The sequence below is a fragment of the Enhydra lutris genome, unplaced genomic scaffold, assembly GCF_002288905.1.
Source record: "Enhydra lutris kenyoni isolate GAN:26980312 unplaced genomic scaffold, ASM228890v2 scaffoldscaffold4, whole genome shotgun sequence".
Classification (NCBI taxonomy): domain Eukaryota; kingdom Metazoa; phylum Chordata; class Mammalia; order Carnivora; family Mustelidae; genus Enhydra; species Enhydra lutris.
The window spans coordinates 11093849-11116905 of NW_019154088.1; the positions used below are offsets into that span (position 1 = coordinate 11093849).

Genomic DNA, 23057 nt, shown 5'->3' on the forward strand with positions numbered 1-23057 from the left:
CAATTTAGGTAAGCCACTTCTTTTGGTGTTTTAGTAACTAACTTCAATTAAAAATACAAAACATTAGCCAAAAGACCCCTTTCCTTGGCGGTGTCCAGGGTAGGAATGGGCTATAAAAGCAGAGTGGCTGTTGGAGCAGCTGCCAGGCTCTGGACCCAGACACTTCTCACCTCCCTTCGACTCCCAGGCCTCTTTTGGCTCTATGTAGCCCAGATTTCTGGTCCCCGGAACCTCACCCCAAGCTGAGGACCAAGTCACAGGGAAGCCAAAAGGCACTGGGTTTTCTAGAAACTTGACTTTCACTTATTCGGCATTTATTGTTTCCTTTCCTTATGCAGAAAAAGAAAAAAACCAAGGTGGGTGTAACAGGGTGAGTGGGTAGACACGGAGTGTGTTTGTGCATGCGTGTGTGTGAACCTGCCTTCCTGGGCCCCTGTGTCAGGCATTCTTTCGGTTGCTTCACATGGGTATACTCAATCCCCACAATGACCCTGTGAGATTGGTACTGTTATTCCCACTTTCAGAGGAAGCCAAGATACAGACAGATGAACTGACTTGTCCCAGGTTGCAGAGCCAGCACTGGGAGCCAGGCCATCTGGCCCCAGAGTCCTCTGGGCACCACCAGGCCGACCTCTCCTATGAGGGAGGGAGAGGATGGCCAGCCAAAGAAAATAGGCCTCTTGCAAAAGCCAAAAGGAGCACCACTTCTTTCTCAGAAGTGGGTTTAGCTCTGCTAAGCAAGACTTGATTCTTGGGGGGAATGGCAACGGTGGTTTCTCATGGTACAGTGAGATAGGTGTGAGAGGGTTTCCATGGAGACGATCTTGGGATGCCAGCCGCCTGCTCTGTAGATGGGACTGCTCCTTCTCCCTCCTTCCTTTCCTCTGCCTGCTCCCTACTCCTCCTATTTTCTTGGCCTGCTGGGGTTGGGGTGGAAGAGGATACCCAGAGAGGCTAAGTCACTGCTGGCACTCTTGTTCCAGGGGAAGCTCTTGTTCTAAGTCCCCTTCTAGACAAGTGACCTCCCATTCCAAGCGCAGGCTCCTCTAAGCCATGGGAACCAACGGACTCTGCATGCTCTGTCCAGGCAGCAGTGGGGTAGAGGGAAGAGATCTTCACCCTCATAATCCCAGAGGCTGGTTTAATGAGGAATGAGAGCTACCTGGACAGCTTCCCCTCTTGGGATCTTGGGAGTCTGTGGTAGAGTCACCAGGACCTCTAAGATCTCCTCCTAAGTATCCTGGTTATAAGCACTCTGCTGTAAGGACACCATTGCTGATGGTGACTATGTGTGCTAAGAGTAGCTCAGGGACCTCAGAGCAAAGCTGTCATCTGGGACCAGGGGCACTGTTTTCCTTGTGTGGTTTTAGAATTCAAGATTATAGTTGTCGAGCAATTCAAACTCCCTCCTACATCCCTGCTCCATTTACCCCATAACCTTCCCATGGTCTCCAGGGTCTACCGTGATGGCTAACCCTTTCTGAATTTTGGGTTGACAACTCTGAGTGCCATCCAGAAATGACTGACCTTTGGGCATCCACAAGCCCATGAGGTAGTAACCACAGGCCATCGGACAGGGTTCAGTGTTAGTGTTTATGGTGGTTCCTGGAAGGATTCAACATTGAGGTCCTCTGAGTACTAATGCTGGTACAGACCAGAGCTGATGTTAATCAAGCACCTAACAGAGATTTGGCACTGTGCTGGGGGTAAAACATGCATTGCTTTCTGTTACAACAGAATCTATAAGGTAGCTGCTATCATCATTCCCTTTCTATAGCTATTTTACACATATTCACAGAAGTGAAGAAATTTGCCCAAGGACACACAGCTAATGAGTGGGGAAATTGGAAGCCATGTCTGTCTGCTCCAGACCCAAGTTTCTTGCTCTCACCAATCTGGTTCAGGCTCCTTACATGCCAAGGCCTGTGTTATCCAGACCCACACTTGGGCCCAGAGATGTGTGTCTTAGCAAAGGTGGCCCATGGCCACCCCATGTCCACAGGCATACATTCCCCCTCCATCTGTGACCCATGCTTGCTCTAGGATCCCTGCAAGCATCAGTTGCTTGTGCAAGACCTTTGGCTTGAAAGGCAGGGCAAGACAGGGGCTTTGGGGCCTGCTGGGAACCAAAGTTCTGGAAGCTTATTTCCACAGGTCTGCCCATGGGTGCTGTTCTAGATGCATAGCATGGAAAGGCGGATGGGGATTCAGAAACTGGTCAGAGACTCTGGTTTTCCCATTGCCTTCTGCACTGCCCCCATAAGCTCGGTCGGCTTAGCCTTCTTCTGGCTCCCCCTGTGGGGCGTATGTCTCCAGCCAGGATCTGCATAGCATGGCAGCTGCTCTCTACTCTTCTTGTGTCCTCTTCACTTGCATGAGCATGTCTCGAAAATATCCCTTATATTTGTGCAGCATCTTAAATGTTTCGTGGTACAATTTTATAATCGGTATATCCTGCCCCTTTCCCCCAAGAGCCCTATGGCAAAGTTCAAGCAGGTTTTGTCATCCATACGTATGGATGAGTAACCTGAAGCCAGAGAGGATATTCTTGTGTAGGAGGGCAAGGCTGGACTTCCAGCTCAGTGTTCCGACCTCTCCCCCACTGGCCATGCCACTAATCCGAGCCCTCTGTTCAGTCTGTCCTCTGCGGAGTGCTAGAGGTTCCTTGGAAGTGCCCCCCAGCTGCCATGGATGACGTGGGTGTGCCGAGGGAAAAAAGCTCTACCCTCTTCATCGAGCAGACCAGCTGGTTTTTAATGACTTCATAGACACTGGGCTTCTGGGGAAATTTGATTTGAACAGTATTTCCATTTCAAAAAAAAAAAAAGCCTACAAAATATTTGAAAATCACTGCACTAGATCACGCTGCTTCGAGCATTCTTAGCACTTTCACGTGTGCTAACAACCTTGTTTACCCCTCAGAGCTCCCACCATCAGGAGCTAAGGAACTGAGGTCCGAGACACGTAGCGTCTTTCCCCAAGTCCCAGACAGCTTGCTAGTGGCAGGGATGGAGCTTGGACTGAGGTTCAAGAGCTCCCAACTCTGCTCTTCTCTTCACTGGACAAAGCTGCTCCAGGAGGGGGGCTGTGTCCATGTGCCCGCTCAGCCTGTAATCCCTGCTTCCTTCCTGCCCCTTCCCCACTTCCCTCTTCTCTCCAGCCCATCATCTTCGTTTCGGACAGAGCAAACAGCAACAAGGAACTGGGTGTGGACCAGGAATCAGAGGAGGGCAAAGACAAAACGAGCCCTGATAAGCAAGAGAAATCCCCACAGGTTTTTGAGCATGTGGCATGAATGGGGTGGCCAGTACACACTGGGGTCCTCTGGATTGGAGGGGCTCTGGGGGGTGTCCCTATAACATCTGGAGGTTTAGATGTATCCCACTGACCTTTCCTCGCATCAAGTTTTCCTAAAATTTGGGGTGATGCTTAGGTTAATGTCTTGGGGGTTGGCAACCACGCCAAGCCAGTCCCTGGCCTGGGAGGGACAGGCTGAGTCTGCCCGCTAGAGCCCCCAGCCCGGACAGTGAAGGAAACAGGAGCCAAAGCCTGAGATGCAACCAGCTTGAGAGGGCCCAGGACAGAGCAACGCCTGTTTCCTGGTATCCTTGAGCTCTTGACAGTGAAAGGATAGAGGACAGTGGCAGAAAAGGGGGTGGACCTCAGAAATGGAGGCCTGCAGAGCCCTGGGAAGGGTATTCTATTGAAGTGGGGAGAGAAGGGCATCTAAAGCTTAGTGGAAGTGAGGCTAAGGGACCAAAGCCCACAGACAAAGCCCCGGCCACGTCCTCGATGCTGAGTGTCCCTGCAGTGGAATAGGGGTCCTCTGAGGACTTCACCCTGATGACGCAGGTGGCTGGAGGTACCCAGATGGTCTGGTCCCCTCTGTCCTTCTGGGACTTATCTGGTTGAGAAGGTCAAGCTGAAAATGGTGGGGAGGCTCTAGCTGGTGGGGGTGGGAGAGAGGGACACGGGGGGCTGTCCACTCGTCTGCATGGCTGCTGTAACCTCTCTGGCTAGCATGTCTGGAAGAAAGGGTCACTGGGGCCTAGAGGAGTCTCACTCCAGCTCACTAGGCTCGGCTCAGGGAGAAAAGCCTTTGTGCTGTACCCAGCTCCTGCGGCCACCTAGGGCTAGGTAGGCACCCTGGCTCCTTCGGCCCTTCATGGGTCTGCCCATCTCCCGGATCACTGGAAACCAGTTTTCCTTTATGCTTCCACAGCCCCGGCCTGATAACACTGACCAAGAGAGTGAGGAGCAGCTGCAATTCCGGAACATTTTCAGGCAGATAGCAGGCGAGGTGAGTACCACCGGCCCTGACTCCTCTCCTCGACTAACTGCTCAAATGACCGGTTATCTCACCATTGCTCAGGAGGGGTCGTTTGGCTTTTGGTGGAAGCAGGGGCTGTGTATGGGTAGCACAGAAGTCCACCAGCCAGGTCCGAGACCACCATCCACTGGGGTGGCTCGGAGGCCTTCCTACCCTGAGCTGCCCAGTGCAGTCTGGATGCGGAGGGCGCCGTTTCTTCCTTGGAAAAGTCCCTGCTACCCATGACAGCGTGGCAGTGACAGAGACCTTACACACACGGACAGCTGGCTCTTGTTTTGCAAACCACGTGCTCCATCAGGAGCTGTCCTCTAGAACGGTTATTCTCTACTCCCTTCCTCCTCAGGACATGGAGGTCTGTGCAGATGAGCTCAAGAATATCCTTAACACAGTGGTGAACAAACGTGAGTGGCTCACACTGTATGTGGAGGCGGGCAGGCAGGAGTGGGACGTCCAGTTACCTGAAGAAAGCTCCTCACTCTTCTCCCTACCTCCCAGATAAGGACCTGAAGACACAAGGGTTCACGCTGGAGTCCTGCCGTAGCATGATTGCTCTCATGGATGTATCCTTCCGGCCGCCCTTCCCCACCACGCTTCTCTGTCATCAGCCCCTGTGCAGCCATGGGGGCCAAGGCAATGGGGGGGGTGCCCGGTCAGAAAGGCCCAAATCCATGCCTAAGGGAGGACCTGAGGTCCTAGGCTACTGGTCTGAAGGGGGCTGTTGGACAAGGCACAGTTGGGCAGGGCATTGGTTTGTATCCAGCCCCTAAATTCTGCCCTCACCTCAGGCCTGGGTTTCTGCCGAAGGCCTGGCCCAAGCCAAAATGCTCCTGAGGAGACTGGTCCCCTGGGTTTTAGAGCAGACACGAACTCTGACTGCAGAGGTGAGGAAGGGAGGGTTAAATACCAGGACAGGGCAATGGGAGGCTACCTGGGGCAGAGCCTTCCTGTGAGGAAGTCGCAGGGACCCCTCCTCCTGGTTCAGGGGGATCTCGCTATGTGTGCCCTGTAGCCCTGACCTCCTTCCTCCAGACAGACGGCTCTGGGAGGCTGAACTTGCAAGAGTTCCATCACCTCTGGAAGAAGATTAAAGCCTGGCAGGTGAGAAGAGAAGGAAGCATGGGAGTGAAGGAGCGGGGGGCTAATTCAGTGTTTTATTGTGTGACCTCTGTCCATAAATTTTCAATTGCCAGAAAATTTTCAAACACTACGACACAGACCATTCCGGCACCATCAACAGCTACGAGATGCGAAACGCAGTCAATGATGCAGGTGCTGGGGAAAGCAGTGGCTGGTGGGGGCAGGGACAAGGGCTGGTGGAACCAGAGGATTGGTGGGGGGAAGAAGGAGTGTTTCTTGGTGACACAGGGTGGCTGTGAGGTAGGGAACAGGACAGAATGCAGGCAAGGACTCAGACTACTTCCTCCTCCCCCACCCCACCCTCCACAGGCTTCCACCTCAACAGCCAGCTCTATGACATCATTACCATGCGCTATGCAGACAAGCACATGAACATCGACTTCGACAGCTTCATCTGCTGCTTCGTCAGGCTGGAGGGCATGTTCAGTAAGTGGGGGGCCGCCCTTTCGTGCTCTGGGGCCGGACGGCTGCAGCGGTAGGAATCTCGGCCTGACCACCTTCCAGTCTCCTCTCTCCAAGCTGAACAAAGGCATAGGCCTGCTTTAAGCTCAGACGGGCTGGTGAAGGGAGGGGGATTGTGGATACCCTGCCTGGCACGGTTTTGTGCCAAAGGACACCACTTAGTACACGGTCCTTTGAAGAAAAGTCACAACAGTGGAGGGGAAGTGAGTCTGTAACTCGCTTCTGGCCTGTGCGTTCTTCCCACAGGAGCTTTTAATGCATTTGACAAGGATGGAGATGGTATCATCAAACTCAACGTTCTAGAGGTAAAGCATAAAAGAAGCAGTCGATTTACCCTGTCCTTAAAATTCCAGGTGGGAAGCCAGTGAGGCCGACTGGGGCCTGTGTGCTCTTCACTTCCAAATGCTGGGGGAGGGATGGGCTAGGAAAGGAACAGAAAGGCAAGCTCATAGGGAATGGGTACCGGGGGGGAAGACTCCAAAGGGGTCTCAGATTCTAAAGGGCTTTTTTGCTGGAAAACACACCTTCCTAGTAGAGAAAGGGGAGCAGGCCCTAAACCGCTTCTTAGAAAATCTTCCCGGGACTGGGCATGCTGGGACTGTCCCTTTCCCGCCTCCCCCATCAGACCCTTAGGGTTGGGCTCGCTTTCCTTGGTTGCACTCTGATCTTGGGACTTAACTCTTTCAGTGGCTGCAGCTCACCATGTATGCCTGAACCGAGCTGGCCTCGTCCAAGGCCATACAGATCACTCAGGATTGCCATTTCATCCAATATATCTAGAGCCACTTACCTCAAAGGACACAGTAGCTGTGCCCTGCCCTGCCCCCAGCAAGCCTCCATGTGCCTCATCGGTCTTATTAATCCTCTACTTCGCTCCCCACTCGGCCTCAGGGCATCTGTCCATCTGTCACAACCACATTGACCCTTCAGTTAAGGAATGAGAGAGCACAATTTTGTCCCTTCGCCACATACATGGAGCCAAGTGTCTGTCTGTCTCAGCTCATGGGAGCCCAGCTGAGAGGTTTGCTCAGGATCTGAGTGGCCTCAGCTGTGAAGCAAATGCTCTCCTTAGCTTGCCCTAGGTTGTTCACAGAAGCATCCGGCAGTGGCCCTCCACGCTTCCTGTGCTAGCCTCCTCCATTGCCTTCAAGTTCTCCCACCCACGGGACAGTAACCCAACTAGCACTTGGTTCTGTCTCGTTGTTTCAGGAGGGGCCTGCCCCAGCATAAACAAGCTCAGTGGAAGAGGGCTGGGTACTTTGGGCTGTCTGACCCATAAGTACGGTTGCATTCTGAAAAAAGAGTTGATCTAAATAAAGGCATGTGTATGGCTGGTTCAGTTGTGTTTTGTCTTCTCACATTCAGAGTATCAGCCAGAGCAGGGCAGAGTAGCTTCCAGTGTTACAGTCACACTGTCAGGCAGAGAGCCCAAGTTTCAGAAGACAACAAAAGACACCTATGCACACACAAACAGAACCTGGACCCCCTGGTAACCGTGTCAATTGGTATTTCTTAAACATGGGAATCACTCCAGCACTTCTCAAGATCAACAAGGAAAGGAAAGGGTGTTGTGTATAGAGTATCAAGAATAAATGGGTTGCCCTGTCACCGGAGGGGCCAGTCACCTGAGTGTAATGGAACAGAGATGTATGCGTGGGTTTTGTCTCTGAGGAGTGTCAGGTATACGACACTGTGATTTGACATCTGTATACACTATAATCACCCGAAAGTCTGCATACTATCCATCACCCTACCGGCGACCCCCTTTCGTGCCTATCACCCACACACCCTCTGCCCTCCAAACCCCTCCCCCTCTGGTAACCACAGATGGGTTTCCTGTATCTTGAGTTTTGTTTTAGATTCCACGTAGGAGCAAAACCATACAGAATTTGTCTTTGTCCTTCTGAGTTATTTCACTTTGCTTAATACCCTCAAGGTACAGCTGTGCTGTTGCCAATAGCAAGATTTTATTCTTTTTTTATGGCTCAGCAGTATGCCATACATATACGCCATAGGTTCTTTATTCATGGCTCCACTGATGGGCACTTCGGTTATTTCCATATTTTGGTTATTGCAAAGAATGCTGCAGTGAACATGGGGCGTATATATCTTTTCAAATTAGTGTTTTGGTATCCTTCAAATAAATACTCTGTAGTTCCACAGCTGGATCACATGGTCATTCTTATTTTTTGAGCAATCTCCATACTGTTCTCCATAGTGGCTGTGCCGACTTCTAGCCCACCAGTGTCTGACAGTCCCCTTTCCTCGACATCCTTACTGACACTTGCTACTTCTTATCTTTTTGATAATAGCCATTCTGACAGATGTGAGGTGATAACTCACTGCGGTTTTCATTCACATTTCCCTAATAATTAATGATGTTGAATATCTTTTCACATGCCTCCTGGCCATCTGAATGTCTTCTTTGGAGAAATGTCTATTTCTCTCCATTTTTTAATAGGTTTTGTTGTTGTTGTTGTGTGAGTTCTTCATATATTTTAGATATGAACCCCTTATCAGATGTATTGTTTCCGATTGTGTTCTGCCATTTTAGTAGGTTACCTTTTCTTTTCTTTTTTTTTTTAAAGATTTTATTTATTTATTTGATAGAGATCACAAGTAGGCAGAGAGGCAGGCAGAGAGGGGCGGGGTGGGAAGCAGGCTCCCTACTGAGCAGAGAGCCCGATGCAGGGCTCCATCCCAGGATCCTGGGATCATGACCTGAACCAAAGGCAGAGGCTTTAACCCACTGAGCCATCCAGGCTTTTCGTTTTGATGATGGTTTCCTTTGCTGTGCAGAAACCCTTTAACTTATCGGGTCCTACTTATTTTTGCTTTTGTTTCTGTTGCCTTTGGAGTTAGATCACAAAAACAATGTGAAGACTGATGTCATGGAGCTTACCACCTATGTTTTCTCCTAGGAACTTTATGGTTTCAGGTCTCACATTCAAGCCTTTAATCCATTTCGAGTAAATTTTTATGTTTGGCATAAGATAATGGTCTAGTTTCATTCTTTTGCATGTGGCTGATCAGTTTTCCCAACACTGTGTATCTGAGTGTCCCTTCTCATTGTATGTTCTTTGTTTCTTTGCCAGAAATTAATTGTCCATCTAAGTGTAGGTTTATTTCTGGGTTCCCAGTTCTGTTCCATTGACCTGGGTGTGTTTTTGTGCCAGTATCATTCTGTTTTGATACCTATAGCTTTGTAGAACAGTTTGAAATCAGGGAGTAACCAGCTTGGCTCTTCTTTGTTAAGATTGCTTTGGGGTTTGGGGCTTTCTTGTGCTTCTACAAAAATTTCAGGATTGTCTGTTCTATTTCTGTGAAATATGTCATTGGGGTTTTGACAGGGATTGCACTGAAATCTGTAGATCACTTTGGGTAATACGGGCATCGTAACAATATTAATCTTCCAATCCATGAGCATTGAATATCTTTCCATTTATTTGTGTCTTCAATTTCTTTCATTAGTTTTATAGTTTCCAGTGTATGCGTTTTTTACCTCCTTGGTTATATTTATTCTTGGGCACTTTATTCTTCATGATACAGTTGTAAATGGGATTGTTTTCTGGATTTCTTTTTGATAGTTCATTATCAGTGTTTAGCAGTGCAACATATTTTTATATATTGATTTTGTATCCTGAAACTTTACTGAATTCTTTTTATTCTAAGTTTTTTTGTGGGGTCTTTGGGGCTTTTTATATATATATCATATCATCTGCAAATAGTGACAGTTTTACTTCTTCCTTTCCAATCTGGGTGACTTTTATATATTTTTCTTGCCAATTGCTTTGGTTAGGACTTCTAATACCTATGTTGAATAAGTGGTGAAAGTGGGCATCCTTGTCTCATTCCTGATCTTAGAGAAAAAGCTTGCAGCTTTTCCCCATTGACTATGTTGTTAGCTGTGGGCTTGTCATATATGGCTTATTATGTTGAGGTATGTTCCCTCTGTACCCATCACTTTTGAGATTTTTTATCATAAATGGGTGTTGAATTATGTCAAAAACGTTTTCTCCATTTATGGAGATGAACATGTTTTTATCGTTCTTTTTGTTAATGTAGTTAAATTTATTTACAAATGTTGAACCATCCTTGTATCAGTGGAGTAAATCCCATGTGACCACAGGGTATGACCCTTTTCATGCATTGTTTAATTTGACTTGCTAGTATTTTGTTGAGGATTTTTGAATGTATATTCATCAGGAATATTGGCTTATAATTTTCTAGTGTCATCCTTGTCTGGTTTTGGTATTAGGGTCATGATGGGCTTGTAAAATGAATTTGGGAATGTTCCCTCCTCTTCCGTGTTTTGGGAAGAATTTGCTAAGAACTGGTATTAATTCTTCCTTGAATGTCTGGGAGAACTCACCAGTGAAGCTGTCTGGTCCTGGGCTTTTGTTTGTTGGGAGGTTTTTGATTATTGATTGAGTTCCCTTAGGAGCAATTGGTCTGTTCAGATTTTCTATTTCCTCTTGATTCAGCATTGGTAGGTTTTTCTAGAAATTTCTTTCCCAGGTCACCGAATTTGTTGGTGTGTAATTGTTCATAGTAGTCTCTTACGATTCTCCATATTTCTGTGGTATCGGTATCATGTCTCCTCTTTCATTTCTGATTTTGAGTCCTCTTTTTTTCTTGGTGAGTCTAGCTCAAGGTTTGTCAGTTTTATCTTATCAAAGAAGGAGCTCTTAGTCATTTATCTTTCTCCTATCTTGGTAGTCTCTATTTTTTATATATTTGTTTTCTTCCTTCTACTTTTTGGGCTTCATTCCTTCTTTTTTTTTTTTTTTTTTAAGAGCGAGCGTGCACATGAGCAGAGAAAGAGGAAAGGGAGGGAATCTTAAGCAGGCTCTACACCCAGCATAGAGCCTGACTTGGGGCTCAATCTCACAACCCTGAAACCATGACCTGAGCTAAAATCTGTAGAGTTCACCGCTTAACCAACTGAGCCATCCAGGGACCTGTTTCTTCTTCTTCTTTTTTTTTTTAGTTATTTTAGCTATAACATTAGACTATGTTGAGATTTTTATCTTTTCTTGAGGTAGGCCTGTGCAGTATCCCATAGATTTGGTATCTCATATTTCTGTTCTCATTTGTCTCTAGGTATTTTTTTTTATATCTCCTTTGATTTCTTCAATGACTTATTGACTGTTCAGTGGCATGTTGTTTAATCTCCTTATTTTTGTGGTTTTTCCTGTTTTCTTATTATAACTGATTTCTAGGTTCATACCATTGTAGTTGGAGAAGATGCTTGATATAACTTCAATATTGAATTTATTGAAACTTGTTTTGCGGCCCAGCTCATCTATGCTGGAAATTGTTCTACGTGCACTTGATAAGAATATGTATTCTGCCGCTTGAATGGAATGTTCTGTACCTATCTATTGAGTCCATCTGGTTGTGGCAAGACTGTTGCAAAGGGGGGAGGGTGGACATGGAACATGCCCAGCCCAGATGCAATATACTTACTTGGCCCAGTTGTCGTGTGGCTGCTTGCATAGGTTCAGCGGGACAAGAAGGATGCTTACCAGTGGTGGCAGGCTAAAGGGAGGGCCCCAAACATGGTGCCCACCAGCTCTGTTACCAGCTAGTTAGAATGAGATTGCAAAAAAGGCACCAGCCAGTGCTTCCGTTCCCAGAGAAAGTCACTGCAGTGAGAAGTGTCCTACAGCCACATTAGGATTAGCAAATGGGTCCCTCCCTCAGTTGTAGTCTAGGTACTTTTCAGATTATTTTTGCAGTGGATTTCAGGATGAGTGGATGGGCGTGTGAGCCCTTTACGAGCAGGTTCTTTGTTCTCTACAGTTATATGGTTCCCCTGAACTTAATCCTTGTTGATTTTAAAAACCATGTGTTTTGGGAGCTTGTCTTTCTGGTTCCAGACACAAGGGTCCGGACGCCTGAAGTGCGGGCATATCCACTTCACTCTTCGATAAAAAGCTCTGTATTTATGGGATCCCTTCCTGATAGTGGGTCATCGTACCTCAGGTAGGATCCGGAGGGAGACTGAGTCTCTGCCTCTCCTACCTGTCTCAATGCATCTCTTTTCTCTTTTGTTGTAGAGGTGCTGTTTATCTAGTTCCCAGGTCATCTGCAGAGAAAAATTATTCCTTATATAGCTGTAAATTTGTTTTCTGTGGAGGAGGTGAATTCAAGATCTTCTTACATAGCCATCCTGAACCCCAAAGATGTAGTTTTAATCCTAGCTCCTTCACTAACTAACAGTCTTATGACCTTGGACAAATCCTTAAATGTAGCTGTTTGCCAAACTTATTCAGACCATGGTGTGTGGTATATCTATAGCCATCTTGTGCCTTCCACCCAATTTCCTTCTTGCTGTCTATCACAACATGGAGAAAAAAGGGTTGGCTATTAATATGCAGATAAGGTAGCAAAAGTAAACAATTAGTAAAAGTACTTTATTTTCCTCTTGAATTTGCTTTATATCTTGCTTTACAAAGTTATGAAGTTCACAGCTTTATACCAAAATGTAAGAAGGCTAAGCTATTTGCTTATAAACATTTTCGCAGTCAAATGTCATCTGATTTCATTCTTCTAATCCATATTCAATATATAAAAAAATTCAGATACCAAGGGTACTGGAACAGCTCTAGGGCATATATTTCTTTTAAGCAGGAGAAAAGCTCTTCAACAGCTTTCCTCCTTGACTTCCTCCCCCACCAATTTAACTGGGCTACTACCTTCAACTATAAAGCAAATCTAGGAAACTTTAGTTGCCATGTGACCCAGCAGGGCCATATACTTGGGGCCTGGAGGTGAGGTTAGAGATTATTGTCTAATAAGCACTATGTCTGGTTTACACCAGGATTTCATATCCACTTACACATGGAACTCAGTATAGTCCAAACCACCTCCACCATAGCTTCTACCCTATCAGTCACTCTGAAATCCTGAAGATCATGATGATTTTGGGCAGGGATGAAATCACAGTTTTTCCAATGTGGCAGGCATGGCCTTCGTAACAGTTCTAGGAGCTCTCCTTTTGGCAGCAGAAACAAAATTTGAAAGTCAGCGTATACAAATTACAGTCGTTTGCACAAACCAGAGGGTATGTGCTGTTTAAATCCCACTTCACAATAGACCGTGATCTCCCCTCCAGTGAATTCTCTTCCATAAAATATATCATGCCATTCCACTAAGTGTTGTACACCTACTCCCACCACACCATCCACATACCTAGTCACTAAAGGTGTCTACTATATTATCTACCCCAAAACCAAAACAAAAAAGCCCCTTTGTTAGGCAAATGATCACTTAAACAGCAATGATATTGCCTATACATTATAGGTAGGTCAGGAGCTAAACACTCAACTGCTAACTTCTGATGCAAGAAAACAGTTTCCCCCACAAAAGCAGGAGTGTAGTAGCAATGGCATTCCCTCAAATTCAAGTAACATCAGGTGGAGATAATTCTTTGCTCTTATGTGTGTAACTGCTTTATCACTCAGCAGAGGAGTGTGTTAAAACACATTCTGAACCTGATTAAAAACTTTAGGAAAAAACTCGAAGTGACTGATAGTTTGCCGTAAACGGTCATTAAAACGCTATCATATGCACATCAAAGGACAGATACTATGGTTTTCTTGGCTTCCGGCCATTAGAAGTAGGCACAGGCAACTAAGGATAACATTCTCGTAATGGCCTCCAACCCCTTATAAGAAACGAGGTGGGTTTTATCAGGTCATGGAACATTTCCTTTCCTTCATTAAGTACTAAACACCAAGTCAACACAAAAACCTGAGCCACAGCTCCTCTCTAAGGGACGACGGAAGGCTAGACTCAGTTAAGACACTGTAAAAGACAGAAAGCAGACTAAGTTCTGCGTAACTTTCAAGACTCTTAAAAGCAATAACACAACCATAAGCAGCCAAGATGCTTATGGTGCCTTTATTTCTAAATAGACAGCTAGAACCGCGCATTTAGGATAACATACCAACCTGGGGGTAAAAGAATTTTACAAATTCTTGAAAGAAAGACGGTATTACCATGGCTTAAAAAAAAAAAAAAAAAAGTTTGTGAAATGAGGAAAAGTATTACAAGTATAGGTGCCCATACCCACACACACATACAAGGAACAGTCACAGCTGCACACACAAAGGCAGAAAGACTGTGCACAATTCTACCAAAATTAAACCCAAATCGGTTGTTACTGATTCTATCAGTCTGCTCATACCTTCCCCACAACTGCCCAACACCTCACATAACCCCTTCCTGCTGTACCAAAGCTCCACCACTCTCCTCTTTTCAGACATGTCCTCGGGCAGAACAGAAGGGAACCCATGCAACAGAGCGTGCAAGACTTTCATAGCACACTGCCCAGTCACCATGGAATGCAGCTTCACTACGGACCCGAGTAAAACACCAGGTTTAGTAATAAATTCCAATACGCCTTCCTGGGAAATTACCCTTCCCAAACCCACACAACAGCCTGACTGCTCTGGTCATCCTTATAAGAAATGGGGAGGAGAGGTAAGAAAGCTTCTGAATCTCATAAAGAAACAGCACAGATACATTTTATGCAAGAGAATCTTCACTCTGTTCTCTCTCAAGTATCATGCAACTATCAATAGTGTGGTCAAAAAAAAAAAAAAAGTTTTCCTGTTCATAAGGATAGAAGTAAATAGTCTGTGGGGCCATTCATTATTTGGTAGTACCTCCTAGATTAGTTCTTTGTTTATGGTTCCAGTAAGAACTGCTAGAGCCTTTCCTGGAAAAAAAGAACACATACTTAGTTTTGCATTCACTATCATACCCTCCTGAAATCCATCCATAAAGCTGGGTGAAGTCCCCAGCCCCAGAGCCCAGGTGAAGAGCTGTGAGTAGATGTGTGCACACAAACAGGGCTGGAGAAACCTGTGTGCTCTGCAATCCCAGAAAACAGTATGCATCACATCCCCAAGTCTCATATGTGGCACTGGGCTCTTCTCCCTTCTAGCTCTCTAGAGACTCTTTCATAGTTTTGAGAATCCAGAAACAAAAGGCTAGAAAGCAACACTTCTACAGCTTCTCTCAAGAGTCCAGAGAAATTCCAAAAACAAAGCAGTCTCACTAGGCTGTGTTAACTTGGCTGCTCTCAGAGGAAAATTAGAGTCTTTACCTTCCTCATACTTTACTCTTCTTTGCCAGCTAGAAGGGAGGTGAAGGCAAGACTCCAGTTTCAGAAATCAGTTTCTAAGAAGCCTGCTTGAGATCCTAAAGACTGTATGCAGATGCTTTATCTTAACTCCCCCATCTTGGGTGCTGCAGGTGGGGGATAAGCACTCTGGGAGCCTAGAGGAAGTATGTGATGGCTGCCAAAAGTCTAGGCACAGCCAGAAAGCGGAACGGAGAGGGTTTGGCAATGGAGCAAACTAAGGGGTTTCACACCCACAACAGGCCTAAGAGTCAGAAACTGGAAAGGGAAATAAAGGCTACACTCCAGTTCAAACAGCCTGACAATACCTACACTGTGTGCGTCCGGGGCCTAACAGCAACATTGCAAGGTAGATGTTAGGTCTGTGTACTGTCCTGAACTGAGCACTCCCAGCCAAATGTGCATAGATGTCTGATAGGAAATGCTGTCAGTGAGGACCTGTCATTATGTGATTTGCTGAATTCCTAAAATATAATCAGCAGAGCAGTCACTCTAGCTGTTGAAAATCTACTGTGTGTCCCTTTGGCATATAAAGCCAGCTCTGTCCATCTACAAGGCAAGAGAATAGTGAAACACACTGCACATAATTGTTAAGAAAGGAAACTAGTTGCTTCTAATTTAAATACCCAGTTATTAGAACTAAAAAAATTAAAAGTGACCTTAAAAATCTAGCATTTGCACAAACTTGTACATAAAAGCTGGACTACGGTTTAAACCATCATTAAGAACATAAACTAAAAATCACAAACTAAAAGCAATAAAAAAAATAGATATGATTAGGGTCAGACTGGGTATTGAATTAAGATCTGTATCTTTAATCAACATCTGGAGAATACTAGTAGCACAGATTACTATGTTCCATGCTGTCCCAGAGAAGTGTGGTTCCTTAAAATCTGTTTAAATCTGACAAACCTCCAGTAAGAACTTAAAGTGTATCTATCATCCCATAGAGCTGCCCAGACTTACACTAGTGGTAAGCCTGGCTAGTAACCATTTTCTCCTTCCCTGCTTCTCTGGGAAAGGGAAGACTGTGGCCTCTGAGAAGGGCCAATGTAAAATTAGTTCAAACAATAACTTCCCAACATGGGAGGCAAAAAACTTCACGAATCAATTTTGCTGTCATCCTCAGCATGTCGTTCAATGTGTCCCGCAGCATCCTAGGAATAAAGGGAAAAGGGCCCGTGAGAGAAAAGCTGGTAGTAAGACAAGAGAAAATTCAAGCCAAGGACAGCTTCCTGGGTACATTCTAAGTTCCATACATGGAAGGCGATTTATATGAAACTGTGCACTTAAAGATGAGTTCTTATCTCACACAAAAATATTGTAATAATCCTCCAGGTCCAGTTATTAGATTTGAAACATTTAAAAACATTCTCTTAAGGCTCTTTCTCAAAAACTCTCAAAAGGACTACCTAATTCATCATTTGAAACCTCATTAAGCTATTCCCCAAATCTCTGAATAATAATAAAAAGGAAAATCCCTAAACTCTATTTATTGTAATTCTGAACATTCTAATAAGGCCTAAAGGTCTGCCTGCTCTGAGGAGTCCAATGACCCCAGGTCGGCCTCTGGTCCCACTCATGCACCTGTTTGGATCCTTTCCTTGCAGTGAAGAAAGCATCACAGTTCTTCCAGCGACATTTCAGAGTTTGAAAGTTTGGATTTGTATGGTCAGTGAGCAAATGTTGTTTCAAATGATCCACAACACCAAATATCAGAGAGCAGCCGTGCCACTAGGGAGAAAGGGAATGAAAGGGTAAGGGGAAAGAGTACAGGAACCATGCAATCACAATTAGAGCAGTCCTCGCTTATATCCTGTATGGACTGCAGAAGTAAAAAGCAAGCCCCTTATTCTTAATTCTTGGCTAGAAAATATAACAAAGCTGGATGCACCCACATCAATCACCAATATTCTGAGGTGACTGGAAAGTCACTTTGCTCTACTGAGAACGTGAGGCACCCAGATAGCCACATTGTTAGAGGAAAAGGTTAGCAAATATTGATGGACATGTTACCATAAAATTCAGTTTAAGCCACGTTTATTTTTTTATCTTGCCATCATAAAATGAGTTCCTTAGTCCATTTATTATAAAAGGGGGTTGCTGGGTGGCTCAATCAGTTAAGCATCTGACTCTTGATTTCAGCTCAGGTCACAATTTCAGGATCGTGAGATGGAGCCCTGAGTCAGGCTCCATGCTCAGCCGGGAGTCTGCTTGAGATTCTCTCTCTCCTCCCCACCCTCACCTCTCCCCCACTGCTTGCTTTCTACATAAATAAATAAAATCTTAAAAAAAAAAAAAAAAGGGTAAGAGTTCTCTATAATACTGAAGGGGCTGTGTTTCACAATTCTGAGAACTGCTGACTCGTGAACTTGAAAATAAATATGTCTGACAAAGAAAACTACACCCTGGAAGCCTAACTTTACAGAGAATCTTTATCACTTGAATAACAATCTTTGTTTTTTCTTTTTAAAGATTTTATTTATTTATTTATTCGTTTATTTATTTATTTAGCATGCAAGTGGAGAGAGGGAGAGAGGAGAAGCAGAGGGAACCAATCTCAAGCCGACTCCCCACTGAGCATGGTGTCCAACTTGGGGCTCAATCTCATGACCCCGACATCATGACCTGAGCTGAAACCAAGAGCTGGATGCTTAACCAACAGATCCACCCAGGCGCCCCTCTTTTTTTTTTTTTTTTTTTTAAATTCCGACTTTACTAAAAATGTGGCTCAATTCTCAATTTCACTTGTTAGTCAGAAAGCATCAAGACTCTTTGTCTTGGTTTCTTCCCCTCCAGGCTTGCCTGTCTTAAACCCTACAATTCTAACAGGTTCATTTCTATAAAATAATGCAAATTTGAGTTTTTCCTGTAGCACTATTCCATCCCCTCCAGCCTTAAAACCAGATGGTATTTTCTCCATTTCTCTAGGTGAATTAACCCTCTGTATTCTAGATCCTGCTGTACTATATTTTGTGTCTTTCACTGAGAAAACCAAAAAGCAAACCAAACCATGAATACATGAGTATAGGACAGTGGGCAGGTCACAAAAATAAGCACTTCCACGTTTTATTTCACATACAGTTGGCCCTTGAACAACATGGTCTCAAAATGCGCGGGTCCACTTACATGTGAACTTTTTTCAGTAAATATAGTACAGTGCTATAAATGTATCTTCATTCCCTTATGATTTTATTTACTTATTTAAGTAAGCTCCAGGCCCAACATGGAACTCAAACTCATGACCCTGCGATCAAATCACATGTCAAGAAGCCAGGCACCACTTCTTAGATCTTAGTAACATCTTCTTTCCTCTAGCTTACCATATTGTGAGGAAACAGTATATAGGACATATAACATACAAAATATGTGTTATCGGTAAGGCTTCTGATCAAGAGGAGGCTCTTAGCAGGTAAGTTTTTGGGGAGTCAAAAGTTATATGTGGATTTTCAACTGCACAGGGTTTGGTACCCCTAAGCCCCTACACTGTTCAAGGGTCAACTGTACGTCGGTAACAATTGATATTTTTGTAAAAATGTACTGATTTATAATAAAACAAGCAAAAGTCACCAGAGGGATGACCTCTGAGGGGATAATATGTAGACATACTTTATATCTAATCTTAGATTATTCACGAAAGAAGTATGGAAACATTTTATGAATAGCTTTAAAAAAATAAGTCTCCTTGGGGCATCTGGGTGGCGTAGTTGGGTAAGCATCCGACTCATGGTTTTGGCTCAGGTTGTGATCTCAGGGTGGTGAGATCAAGCCACATGTCAAGCTACATGCTCAGTGTGGAGTCTGCTTGGTTCTCTCTCCCTCTCTCTCTCTCCCCCTCCCATTCATGCTCGCTCTCATGCTCTCTCTCTCTCTCCCCCTCCCTCTAAAATAAATAAATCTTTTTTAAAAATAAAAAATAAAACAATAAAAATAAGCTTCCTTGTCCTCCAGTGGGAGGCAAAAAGTTGATGCTCAAATATAAAAATGCTTAATTGATGCTAATGAAGATCTATAAATTAGCCTAGCATTAAGCAACTCCTAAGTCTCGCTAGGAGAACAGTTTCACTCCTTACCCAACAACGGTAATTCTGCATCAGATTCAGCCTCACAGCTTGAATACTGCCATCGTAACAGCCAGTATAAATCTGGAAAAAGTGGTTTCTCATATTAGACCAATACAAAACACAAAAAAATCATTAACTAAACATCCTCAAAATATGTTTTCAAAAGCTCTTTGTGCTGGCTGTAAGAAAACACAAACCAAAACCAAAGCCAGCCCTGAGTCCTACCATGGCTAAGTATGTTCTAGCGCGGGTACTGTGAAGTTCCGCTTCTTAGGGAGCCACTCCTGAGAGCCCAGCTGAGAGCAGCAGTGCAGGGCTGGAGGCCCCCGGATCCCGGGCCCCTGAGCACAGCACGCTACACTAAGCATTACACAGGAGCCAGCTGCGTTCCATCGCTACAAGGGGTGCTACTGCTCAGAATCTGATAAACATCCACTCTGCCTCAACCCCATAATTTAAAAATAAAATAAATCGAGGCTTAGCAGGGTTGAGTGAATTAGCTTCTACTTTTAGGACTGCTTTCGCTTCGCCATACTGGCCAGGTCTCCTGACTCCATTCCAATGTTCTGTTTGGATCGTAATGGCTCTGGAAAAAGCACCACTCAATTTTTAGGGGACAGGTCTTAAACTTATTTTCTCTTTCATGGGGGTATCAGATTTTTATTGTAATTATTTTCACTTATCAATATAGCAAAGAGAATATTCAACAATGTCACTGGGTTACTTCTCAGTGATACTACACCAAAAGATAAAGGATTCAATAACGAGGGGTATCAGAAACAGATATCATCTTTGGGAGTGATAGAGAGGAACATTATCATCAGTTTGTAGTTTTTAGTGAACATATTCTAAAGCAATATGTGACATGGCTAATAATACTCACCATACTTTTATGGATGGTCATACACATAATCATGTCTTTGTGTCCTCCATAAACTTGTAGTCGATCATGGGACTTAGGTGGAGGAACAAAACAGAAAGAGAATTAAGGTTACTCATACCCTGTGTTTAATAAGCATATTAAACACAGAGGCCTCTGGCAGGATTAAAACCATACCCGAGGCACTATGGTGAGGCACCGGGAGCATTTTCACAGAAACGTAATCTGACTATCTTTCTAGTAAGTCCTCAGAGGAGGCGCTGGCCATTGAAAATGAGAGAACTAATTTCTGTGTCGTGTCAAAGTCCCCAACCTGAAACTGCACACGGAGCACTAGGCAGGCTTTAGAGACTACCGCTGCAGCCTGTAACCCTCCGGTATGGACCTGAGCCTCACCACAAGCCTCGGAGTATTTTTCTGAAAGTGTAGTCCATGGACCATCTACTTCATTATCTAGAGGTCTTCTGAAAAATGCAGATTTCTGGGCCCACCCTCAACCTTACTATATTAAAAAAAAAAAAATTAACACCTAACCCAGGCAGATCTTCTCCCCAAATTGTTAAAGCAAAAGAGTAGATCTAAATTCTACCTGTAATTCATAGACACGAACAAATTTATCCAGGCAAGCAGTCACCATCACTTTTCCTAGGATATTCACCACAGTCACTGCGTGATTGTGACCTTTATAGATCCGCACGAGCTCACCAGTCTGCATCCAAAAAGAGACAAGTCACTAGACTGATTTTCAAGATTCCTTCTGACTTTTGAGATTTCTGGTTCCATTATTCCGTAAGACCTAATTCCGAAGCTACTTGTACAATAAGGGAGCTGAACTAATTTTAACAGCTCAAGTACTCACACAAGCATTTATCACAATACAGGTATACAACATATACAAAATGCACCCTGACGGAGAGAAGCTGGTGTCACAGAAAGGGAAGGCCCACAACTCTATCTGCATGTATTTTGTAGATGTTGACGTATTTCCATTTTTCTCATCCCACTGCACCTGGACAAGTCCCTGAGGCTGCACTGTCCCCAGGTTTATAGCCAGGCACTGAGCTTCCCACAGCTGCCTCTGGACCCGAGCAGAGTCTCTTGGCTGTTTTTATTTGTTCTATTTTAAACTACAGAAAATACCCACTTTCTTGGAGCCTCAGCTGCTCAATTTATCTCAAGTTCAAATGAAACAAACTAAACCTTACATAACTTTGAATCTGTCCCCCATTAAAAATGTTGATCGGGTCAGAATTTCCAGATTGCTCACTACCTTCCAAGAGCTCATGCAGGTACAGACTGTTATTAAGCTTTTCACTGGAAAAAGTGCTTTAATTTGAACTGCAGGAGGTCTGAGGAATCCTTCAAGCTTTCACCATCATTCCATTAAAGATTTCTTTACATCAACACAACTTACATGAATGTTATGGGCGTGGACTGACTGATCGCTGGAGCCACTGAACACAAGGTCATTCACCACCTTAAAGAAAAAAATTCATTGAGTTAGATTTGGTATAAGGGTCTGAGTTTTCTCTGTAACCTGTAAAGCACACTGCTGAATTCTAATTTATAACCTACTTTGAGATGAGCATGAACTAGGGACAAAATAATAAGTTCCTCAAATTTTCTAAAGTGAAACTTCTGTTCTACCACCAGGTACTGGGATGAATCGAAAATGTATTATTGGGTTTGCTGCCTCCTCAGAATGATTGTGAAATAGCCAAGAGGGCTTTGAAGTATATCTACATTCTACAATAAAATACACCTCTCTGTTAATACATTAAAATACAGTACAGTGACCCAAGCACTGTAATCTCCTTGCTCTTTTCAAGATGATGTGTTCTAAACAAGGCACTAGACCAACAAGGGAAATGCCACTCAAACCTTTCTATGTGTGCCAGACAACCCACTCCTCTTCTCTTGCCCTGTACTTGCCTTCATGCAAAGAATGGTTTTGCTGTGGCCCTCCAGAGTTCTGAGGAGGAGTCCATTCCGTGCATCACGAACACTAATGGTACAGTCATAAGACCCAACAACGAGCAGCTTTCGGGCTCCTTCCTGTGCTGTGGCAAGACAGCTAACAGCCCGAGGGCCATGGCATTCGAAGATTTCAAGTCGTTTATTGTTCTGAAAAATAAGCCACCATTATATGAAGTAAAGGAAACCCAGCTGGTAAATGTCAAAATCAACTAACCCAAATCACTACCTTGATACGAACTCTCTAATTCTATTACCTGTACTTAAGTTCTCATACTGCATCCCTGTCTTTAACTTCCCAACCTCTGCCATTCTCATTCCAACTCTCTTTGTGTCCAAGACTCCCTCCTCCCCCAATCCAGTGGGGGCACAGCAAACTCTTGCATTATAAACACATTTCTAACTTTAAACTACGTATCTGATCATAATTAGTACTTGATTCTCTTTTTATGCCTTCTCTCACTTCCCTTACATTAATGATAACAAATGATCAACTTTTTTTTTCATATTCTAACATATCTTCCATGCCTTAGACCCAAAAACTCTTTCCCTGATTTTTTTCTCATCAAAAATTTTGCAATCAATTAGTCACATTTCCAAATTTCTCCACTGAGAATTACTTACTGAGGTCTAATTTTGGTAAGAGTCTCTCATTCTCTACCTTTCTGTTATTCTCAGTTTCTTCTGATTTCTCGTTCATTGTCATCTCTCATGACATCATTTAGTGACCCACAGAAGACTTTTACATCAGTCGCAGTGGCATGGTCACATCCTGAATTCCCAAACATTCCTTAACCTCAGATCTTAGACTTACTTCCCTCATCTCCATACCAGTCTTATTCCTAAAGTCTCCCACTTCCCCAAAACTTCTAAAAAGGATCTTTGGGTGTGGGGAGTGTGCCTGGCTGGCTCAGGAGGTGGAGCATGCTACTCTTGATCTTGGGGTCATGAGTTCAAGCCCTATGTAGAGATTGGGTGGAGATTATGTTAAAAAAAAGAGTTTAAAAATAAATAAATAAATAAATAAATAAATAAATAAATAAATAAATAAATAAA

General features: G+C 44.3%; 2 protein-coding genes across 6 annotated transcripts in view; one reads left to right on the forward strand and one right to left on the reverse strand.

Moving 5' to 3' along the window:
* Positions 1-6828, forward strand: part of LOC111160918 (calpain 3) — a 48619-nt gene extending 41791 nt beyond the window's left edge. The window contains exons 15-24 of one of the 3 annotated variants that reach the window (XM_022524305.1): positions 339-356; positions 3161-3274; positions 4223-4300; positions 4674-4731; positions 4826-4890; positions 5360-5428; positions 5521-5599; positions 5777-5893; positions 6176-6234; positions 6617-6828. In XM_022524305.1, the coding sequence (XP_022380013.1) occupies positions 339-356; positions 3161-3274; positions 4223-4300; positions 4674-4731; positions 4826-4890; positions 5360-5428; positions 5521-5599; positions 5777-5893; positions 6176-6234; positions 6617-6643 (684 nt within the window). In that variant the 3' untranslated portion in view covers positions 6644-6828. The remainder of the gene's footprint in view (positions 1-338; positions 357-3160; positions 3275-4222; positions 4301-4673; positions 4732-4825; positions 4891-5359; positions 5429-5520; positions 5600-5776; positions 5894-6175; positions 6235-6616) is intronic. The other 2 variants (XM_022524313.1, XM_022524322.1) reach the window with 2 other exon arrangements.
* A 5499-nt stretch (positions 6829-12327) lies between these two features.
* The window catches only part of LOC111158865 (zinc finger protein 106), a 66898-nt gene continuing 56168 nt past the window's right edge, over positions 12328-23057 (reverse strand). For all 3 annotated transcript variants that reach the window (XM_022521168.1, XM_022521178.1, XM_022521172.1), the window contains exons 16-22: positions 21960-22151; positions 21442-21504; positions 20617-20736; positions 20031-20102; positions 19157-19228; positions 16671-16817; positions 12328-16240 (exon numbers count right to left, since the gene is read on the reverse strand). In XM_022521168.1, the coding sequence (XP_022376876.1) occupies positions 16184-16240; positions 16671-16817; positions 19157-19228; positions 20031-20102; positions 20617-20736; positions 21442-21504; positions 21960-22151 (723 nt within the window). In that variant the 3' untranslated portion in view covers positions 12328-16183. The remainder of the gene's footprint in view (positions 16241-16670; positions 16818-19156; positions 19229-20030; positions 20103-20616; positions 20737-21441; positions 21505-21959; positions 22152-23057) is intronic.